This window comes from Nansenia antarctica (assembly GCF_963989245.1).
Source record: "Nansenia antarctica genome assembly, chromosome: 10".
Lineage (NCBI taxonomy): Eukaryota > Metazoa > Chordata > Actinopteri > Argentiniformes > Microstomatidae > Nansenia > Nansenia antarctica.
Genome location: NC_137680.1, coordinates 4,358,315 through 4,367,688, shown reverse-complemented (window position 1 = coordinate 4,367,688; position 9,374 = coordinate 4,358,315). Strand labels below are relative to the sequence as shown.

Here is a 9,374-nt window from a genome sequence, read left to right as displayed (position 1 = left end):
TGTGCAACCCACACAGAACTGCACACATTCAACAACCCAAAAAAAAAGAAAAAGAAGGACAGGCATGGGTGGGGACGTGGTGGAGGAGAGAGCATATTAAAAAACAAACAAAAACGAGAGAGAGAGCGACAGAGATTTGCCAAGCCACAGCCACCAGCCACCATTCTTATCATCTGTGGATACGGAAAGAAAAAAACCCTCTGGATAATTTATTAGGCTGCTCTCTGTGTGGGAGTTGTGCTGGGTGCTGAGCTCACCACCACCACCACCATGCTGTGTCCTGCTGCTGTCAGTGCTGCGGCTGCTGCTGCCTGGCTCCCCCTGGCACTGCTGCTTAGCCTGGGCCTGTCTCTCTCGGCCGAGGGGGATAAAGACCCAGGGTTCTCCCGCTGCGGCCACAGCTTCTACAGACAGACCCCGCCGCGGGGCCTCTCCGCAGCAGGGGGGCTGATCTCCCTCTGTCACGGGCAGCTGGCCCCCGGGGGACGGTCGTTCGCCACCCTCTACAGCCCGACCTGTGACACAGCTGTCTACTTTGCCTTCCATCTCAGCCACGGATGGAGGGAGAAGAGAGAGGGGGAGGGGGAGGAGGAGGAGGAGGAGGTGGTAAGGACCACCATTCTGTGTTGTCATTGTTATGTCAAATTGGGTTGTGTATGTCATATATTGTAATGTCTTGAGTTTAAGGGACATGTTATACTAGTTTATACATTTTCAGCACAGGCCAACAGTTTCAGTAGCAGATACTGTACAGCAGATAGTAGTAGAAAAACACTTTTGTTCCTCTAATAGGTTGTGACTGGTTTTCTTTGTCATGATACTGTACATGATAGTTAAAGGGGAATCATGCCATTCAAAAGCTGGCAAATGACTCATGGAATAGAAGTTCCATGAATTCAATTCAACTTTATTCGCCATGTGCAGTGCACTAGGAACATGATTTGGTATTCTACCATGCTAAACAAGCTACAGTACATACAACAACAAGACGACAACACGACAATACTCAAGACAAAATATACAGTACCAATATGAGTGGATATTATGAATAAATACTGTACAACTAAGTGCAAGAACATGTTAAGTGCAAGGTGCAATGATCAGGAGTTATTGAGAAGGGCTATGGCTTTGGGGAAGAAACTGTTCAAGTGGCGTGATGTTTTTGTCCTGGTGGACAGTAAGTTACAGTATAACTTACAAACATTGAAACTATAACTGTTGAATATTGGACTGGGATCAGGCACTCCTTCAATCTGAAGTAGATGTTTCACAATTCATGCTAGTGAAAAACAGTAATTAGAATGATTCATACTATGACTCCTGGGTAAATGAGATTCTCTCTATCATGCTCTATTCACCAGCTGTATTAATATTGCATTATGTTATCATTGGTAATGTTTTATGAATATCGATATTGTGATATAATGCACTGAATTCAAGTGTTGACCCCAGCCTTGATACATGAAATTAACACTTTGCATTCTATACTTCTCTTCTTCCAGACAGAGAAGGACGAAGACTCCCAGAGGGGGGTCCCTCAAGTGTTGACCCCCGCCTTGCTCAGACAGGACACAGACAAACCCCAACCCCACCCCCCCCCTGTTGATTCCCCTCTAGCCCTGTGGGACTCCTTGGTCACAGAGCTTGTTCAGAACAGCGCCCTGCCCCAGTGTCACTCTGTAGGGGGCGATCTCTACATCCTGACAGGGACAACAGGGGTAGCAGGGAGGGAGGAGGGTGAGGGTGGGGATGGGGAGTGTGAGCCTGGGGTGTTGTGGTCTGCAGTGTGCTGTGCAGGCCCTGAGGAGGGGGAGAGTGGTGGGTTCAGTGTGGGGCTAGTCAGAGAGACAGGGGAAGGGGAGAGGGTAGTGAGTGTGAAGGACCTCGAGGAGGTGGTTGGAGTCGCAGAGCTGTTCTTAGGTGGGTGTAAGAGTGCAGATGGGGAGGGAGAGGGAGACATAGTGACGCTGATGAGCGAGGCCTTGGTTGGAATGATAGAAAAGCAACAGAGCACAGATGCAACAGCAGATATTACTGAGGAAGCTTTGGATGAGACTTCTGGTAGTCTCAGCACAGATGAACAAATCACTGACGAACAGGTGGCTGTTGATGCCATGCCAGAAGAAGAAGTACTGACACAGGAAATGACATCAGAAAGCCCTGGTGGCGAAGAGCAGAGAAGTACAGAACCTCTCACCACCAGCTCCTCAGATGACAACGAGACACTGGCGTTAACAGAGTCTGACACAGAGTCGAGCAGCAGTCTGCTCTACCTCATCTCCTCCTCCATCTCTCTCCTCACCGCCCCACTTCGACCCGTAGTCTCCACCATCACCCAGATCCCTGGACAGGTAAACATTTGGTTATTGGAAACATTCCCTGTCTTGTTCTGTCAATGTTCTGCATTGTCTTTTTTGTGAGCTGGCAATATAGACTTTTCTTCTTCTTCCCAAAATCTTCTTCTTTTGATTTAGGTGACGTACGTCCTCCAGGAGGACCTCTGGGTGCTCTCCGCTCTGCCTGGAGACACCTTCTCCCTGTTCCACAACATGGTGTCTGACCTAGCCTCTGGGATAGGCTCAGTCAAAGGTCTGCTGGTCGGTGTGGGGGAGATGGGCTTCTCTGGCCTGTACTCGTGCACCTACCCGATGGTAGAGGCCCTGCTCTGCAGCTGCCAGACAGGGGTCACAGGCGTGGGGACTCTGGCCTGGGACGGGGTGGGCATATTGGGGGGGATAGTGGACAACACCTGGTCGGTTTCCCAGTTCTTCGGGGGGCGGTTGTGGAGGCAGGGCGAGGGGTATCTGGAGGCGGTGGTTTCGGAGATGGGGGGGCAGGTTCAGGCTGTCGGCGGGGGGCTCGGAATGCTGATGTGGAGGGTGGGGAGCGGGGTGGGGAACGTGGTGATGATGGCTGGGGGGCTGGTCGTTGGGAGCGTGGAGATGGTCGTAGGAACAGTGAAGGAGGTCTTTGGGCAGGACTGATTTGGGTGTATAGAGATGGCCAACATGAAGTATCAGGGCTCTCAAGTCTCACGCATTGGGCGTGAGACAAGGTGTGGCGTGTGAGCGTGTGAACAGGTTGAAATGCGTGTGTCTCACGCCCAATGCGTGAGACTTGAGAGCCCTGAAGTATGTTTTATGAAACACTGATGTTTTTTTTTTGTCATTTGCGCATGTGCCAGCTGTAAACAAAAAAAAACTACAACAATTCTATTGTTGTGATGAATAGAACACTGTCCCTATCTGTACTGTCTCCCACACAAGCATGGATAGAGGCACGACACATATCTCTCAGTTTCGGGGTTACAGTTTCCTAAGGTAGACTTCTCCTCTAGCAAGATAAGTAGTTGTAATAGTCAGCTGTGTCACATTTACATCCAATAATAACAAACGCTTCCATAAACAGTCTGGGCTGGCCATTTTAACTATTACATAACAGTACTGTTTTTTCCTCACGATTTTGGTGAGGGGAAGAAAAGGGTTTGTGTTAAAATGTTTAATTTGTTAAAATATGTTGTAAATAATATGGTTTGTTTGAGCCTATGACTATGTATGCTTACTTGATTAAAATATGATAACATGTAAACCATTTTGTGCATTTGTCAGACATTAATGCAAAATCACCACACTTTTGATGTCTCATTTTGAGTGTGTGTATAAGATCGTCATCAAATGTATTTTTTTTACTTTGGAACACTGGCACAACAAAGGTAGAAATAGACATACAAGACCTAACACGCTGTACAACAATATATGTGGAAAAACAGACTATTTCAACAGAGGGAATGGATGATCTCTTAGAAATGTTTTTTACACACAAGAGAGGAGATGTTTTCAGACTCCAGCCTTGTTAGAATTAAACAGATCCGGTTCTTTTGTCGACTGCACCAAGAAAGAGGAGAGAAGTTCTCTAATGCAGAATTTGTATATTTATTGAAAATCACACAGAGTACAGAGATGCATCAGCTGGACCTAACTCCTGAGGCGGTCCCAGGAGACAAGGTTGTTCACTTCAGATTTGACATGATATTATATACGTTTAGAAAACACAGAGTCCTTCCCCTTTTTGGCCACTATGAGGTAATACCTAATGGTCTAAAACTATGAATTGAGTGATGTCTTGTGTTTGACGTGAGAGCTGAGAAAGGAGTATCCTGCTGCACCTGGCTTGAAGGCCAAACAGACAGTCCCAGACAGACAGTAACTCCCTAATACCTTATCATTGGTCTTGTGTAGGGTACCCAGGGGCGGACTGGGATCAAAAAATAGCCCTGGCATTTGCGACACAACAGCCCTATTTCCAAACGCAACACGCAACACGGATTGTTAACATAAAAAGTCAGAGGACAGATGCCAAATTACTGTCGTGTATTCTTATTGATTATGAATCAAAGAACAGTTAGTTTAAGACAATTTAATCAGTTACAGGCAGATTCATACATTACATGCGTTCTCCATGGACCTCGGGTGGGAAGAGAGCGCTCTCTCTGTCTCTCTCCCCGTTCCCCTCCAGAGGGGAGGGGCCAGCGTGCATGTGTGTCCCTGCCCAACCCCCAAAGGTCTCTGTTGGTCATCTGGTTGCCATAGAACCCTCACCGTTAGAGGGCATCATGTCCCCGCATGCCCTGGTATGTGTGTGTGTTCAAAACATACTACATATTCATACATAGATCATACATACTACAGAAATATACGACACATCCCCCCTCGGACCACCCAGAGGGTGTTCCGAAACTAAACTACCATAAAACAAAAACAAAAACACAAAACCCCACAAAACATCCCCCAAAATTTTTTTTTTTTTTTTTTTTTTCAAATAAAATTAAAAATTAAAAAATAAACAACAACAGACAGAAAAACTACACCAACACACAACACAAGAAGCACAATAACACAGACCAACCCAGGACCAGTATTAGGAACCAAAGATATCATAAACAAAAAATAGAAAACAACCAATAATAAAAAGAATTTTGAAAATAACAATCACAATTAAACTAAACACAGTTCATCATGCACAAATCAATACAGAAACTTCCAACGACCGATGTTTTCTTTGTCCTTGAAGCGTCAGGGTCAGAGGTTACTAGCACTTGTACCCAGTTGGAGAACAGCCTTTACCGCTGTCTCAGATTGAAAACACTTTCATAGTCAGCAGCTTCCATTTTCGTTGCGCTAGGAACAGAACCTCTTTCCTATCTTTGCATAACCACTACATCACTTCTCAACTGACATCAATCCCATACGATATAGAAATAAACAAACAATACACAAATAATGACATTCAGTTATCATAACACATAATTCTCCAACAGTAAGCATAGGACAAAGGGAATGCATTAATGCATAGATCTTCACCTCAGGTGAGGACTAGTCTTCTGAAAAGTTCATTAACATGGACTGAGTGACTGATTTTCCAAAAACAGTCAATGAGGCCCTGTCTCCTAAGAAAGTCAAAAATCATGTCTGCTATAATAGGTGCTCCTGTCTTAGCAAAATAAGTTTCCCATGCCCCTAAGACCGTTTCCAGCCATGCTATCATCTGCTGTCCATTCCCGTCGTTCCCTTTGATCTGCTGCTTCACTACCCTATTCATAGTCTTTAATCTTTTCCTAACTGGTCGTCGTCCGTCAGTGTCATTGAGGTTAAGGCAGCCGCCTGGTCCCCTCCCACGCTGATCAAGGTCTGGGGAGTCGCCCTCAGCATCATCTGAAGCATGGTGCAGGCACTCGCCAGCATCCCCAGTAGCACAGGTGTCCAGGCTTTGGACACTCCCAGGCTGGACCTCCAGACTGTCAGCACTCTCTGCTTCGTTGGTTTCTGGTTCATTGGCATCTGGACAGCTTTCCACTGTCCCCTCGGTTTCAGGCACTGCCGGTAATGTCACTGGCTGTAACACTGGCATTGCCACTGGCTCTGGCAACACCACAGCATCTCCTCGTAGCTCCTCCTTCTCAGGTTCTCTGGGGACCTCGGCACCTGTTGGCACAACATCCTGCCTACTCTGTACATCCACCCCCCTGTCCACCACCCGTGGCCCTATTGGGGTAGGGATATGCCCAAACACCACTGGTGTACCCACTCTGATGTTGTTTCTCCAACAGACCCCACATTGACCTAAAGCATGGTCAATCTGTTCCATCAAATATGGACTCCAAAACCCATATTTCTTGGTGATCTTGCGTCTTACCTCCCCCCTAGCCACATGTGCTAATCCATGAGCTTCCTGTATTAACATGCCTAATAAATCTGAGGGTGCTACAACCAACCCCTCATGATTCCTCCATAGACCTGTGTCATCCTGACTTGCCCCCCTTGCTAGCCAAACGCTCTTGTCTAACGTAGTTACTCTACTCTGTAACATCAATAAATCCTCAAGTGTGACCATGCCCTGTAATTGCTTTTCATGTGTGACCAGAAGACCCTTACCTGCCTTGTCTGCTCCTGTAATGGCTTTGGCTGCATCCTCTGCAGCCCTGTTACCTTGTGTGACATGTGATGAGTCAGACCTGTGTGTGGCACACTTCACTATGGCTAATTCCTTTGGCTTCATCATGGCTTGTAACAGCTTCATGATCTGTGCGTGATGCTGTATAGGCGTACCATCAGTTCTCTTAAAACCCCGCCCCCTCCATACAGCTCCATTAAAATGACAAACATTATGTGCATAGGCAGAGTCGGTGTACACTGTCACTCTCCGTCCGGTTCCCAAGTTGCATGCTTCTGTGAGGGCAATCAATTCAGCCAACTGAGCCGAGCAAGGCTGAGGAACTGCCTCAGCCTGTTCTACAATAAACTTTGAATTTTGTGCTTTAACTAAGGAATACCCAGCGCACAAAGTTTCTCCTACCCCGTAACAAGACCCATCAACCCAATATTCTATATCAGCTCCCTTTAAAGGCAAAGCTTGTAGGTCTGTTCTATGCTTAATCACTCTGGCTGTCGATGGAACCTGAGCACCGGATGGCATCGTCCCCTGACAGCCGTCAGGTGTGCATTTTACTGTACAGTTCAATTGGCATAGAGCATCTCTCCCTAGCAGCCCTGTTGGCGTGTGTTCTGACACAAGTGTTGACAGAGTTGCTCTCTGTCCCTTGTACTCTAAGTCTACAAGCTCAGTTGTAGGAATCAGCTGTTTAATTCCCTCAAATCCGATTGTCTTCACATATTCTCTAGACATAGGGAGGTGCGTGGCGCCTTCAGGCTTCTGTGTCACCACCAGCTGGCACCTCCCACTCGGATCTTCCGGGCACCCCTATAGGCCAGCTGCTGGGCCTCCGTAAGGGTTCATCACTCCTGGAGCAGGTGTAGTAGGGGGCCAATATCCTCCTCCTTGGCTCCCCCCTGCGCCCCCCTGGGGCCTGTTGCAGCAGGCACAGGCTAGATGTCCATTCTGGTCGCATTGGCATGGTTCTAGCATCTCCTTCCCTGCTGCTGTCCATCCCCCTGGTGGTGGTCCTTGGCCAGGCTGTGTGTACATCTGGCATGGAACCGCTTGCACCCCTGGTGGCCCTTGTGGGTATGGATACCCCCCTTGTGGCCCCTGTGGGTAGGACTGGTAAGTAGCAGGATACCCCCCTTGTGGCCCCTGTGAGTAGGACTGGTAAGTAGCAGTCTGCACTCCAGGTGGCTGTTGCTGTGGGGCTAAAGCCTGCACTCCCTCTATGTTCCTCTCGCTTTCAGTCAATTGCAAATGAGTCAATATTCTGAGGGATTCTTCGTCTCGTGCCTTCTGTATCTGAATGTTCTTTCGATATAACTCAACTTGATGAGCTACGTGGTCTATATAAACAGCTTTGTTCATGTGTCGTAGCCCCACCACTTCTGCTAGCTTATCCTTAACTGGGGTAGGAAGCCCTTCTTGTATTTTTTCCCTGATTATGGATTTTTCTAAGGGGTTATCTTCAGCGTCTTTCCCTGTCACACTTCTCCATTGAGAGTGCATACGGGCAACATAACCCCTAGGATTCTCATCCCCCCCCAGTGGCTTCACAATGATATTGTCTGGGTGAATGTGAGTAGGGTAGGTCTCTCTGATTGCTTTCCACAGCCTGCCTCTGTTTGCTGCGAAGAGCTCTGGATCATAAACTGATGTATTGATATATCTATGAAGTCCTGCCTTCATCAATATTTCCTGCATTGTATCCAATCCTGCAATAAAAGCTAAGAGTCTTTTCAGGTCTCCCATCGCGGCCTGCGTTCCTGTCAGTATCACGTCGACCTCTCGCGTCCACGAATGTCCTCCCTCTTGAAGAACTGGGAGTTTCTCGATCACTTCAGACAAATCTGTATGATGCCACGGATGATATTCCATCTTGTTACCCCGAATCAGCACTGGACAGTTCTTTAATGTATTTGATGACATTCGGTGACAATCTCCCTCTTTCTCCGGGCGTCTTCTCCCACCTTTCCTTTCGGCTGTGGCTATCATCTTCCTGACCTGCGCGTTGTAGCCTCCATCTGCATTGTCGTCATCACTTGAGTCTTCACTGCCATCTTCGCTGTCATCTTCCTCGTCACTCCTGTCGTCCCCTTTTCCCCTTGGCTCCTTCTTCTTCTTCTGGGAATGATCCTCCAGTGCCTTAGCATATGGAGGGGGACTGGAGGCAGAACACAGGTCTAGGGATGAAATGTTCAGTTTCTGTTCCAGTGTCCTGGCCAATTCTTTTTTCTTTTCCGGTTCCATCTGAGCTATTTTCTGTCCCTCTACCTTAAATAGATCTAAAATAGCTAACTCTAACTTGCGTTTCTCTGATCTAATCTTTCCTCTTTGATGTGCTTTGTGCCCATTGATAAGTATCTCCAATGTTGCAATTAATTGTAAATTAATGCTGCCCTCTTTCGGCCACGGCTGTTCAATGTATGCCCAACGGCTATTCCATTTCGTAGACATTTTGCTAATTTCCCTAACAAGAGGATTCATTTTTTCCACTACAGCCATAGGGGATAACGTAGCCAACATTCCACGATGTTCACTAATATCTTTTAACAGCTTCGTGGAATTCGACCCCATTCTACTTTGCTCAATATGCTGACAATATTCTATATTAGATAAGGTGTACGCTTCTTACAACCCACCTTATTTTGTCTTGTTTGCTAAACAAATGCTAGTCCAATATAACTGTATTGACCATCCCCACAAAAACCCTGCAACTTCAGAATAACAGACTTGCCTCTTGTGTATGTCAGTGCAGTATTAACTTAAATCTAATAGCTGTGTAAGTACTTTATACTTAAATGTGTTTCCTAATTGTTTATGAATGTGTCACTTAATTACTCATTCAATACTAATTACAGTTCTGGTCAACACAATTATTAAATCACAAAAGCTGGTCACACCTAAGTATTCACTGATCCACAAAAACCCTTTTA

The 9,374-nt window shown here is 46.7% G+C and overlaps 1 protein-coding gene across 1 annotated transcript; it reads left to right on the top strand.

Annotated features, from left to right (window-relative positions):
* Positions 1 to 270: 270 nt before the first annotated feature.
* LOC308166262 (uncharacterized protein) lies at positions 271 to 2,984 on the top strand (the record flags this gene model as incomplete). Its single annotated transcript, XM_080540530.1, has 3 exons — positions 271 to 559; positions 1,618 to 2,351; positions 2,475 to 2,984. 3 exons carry the CDS (start codon positions 271 to 273, stop codon positions 2,982 to 2,984), a joined length of 1,533 nt encoding a protein of 510 aa, XP_080396656.1.
* Between the last annotated feature and the right edge of the window lie 6,390 nt (positions 2,985 to 9,374).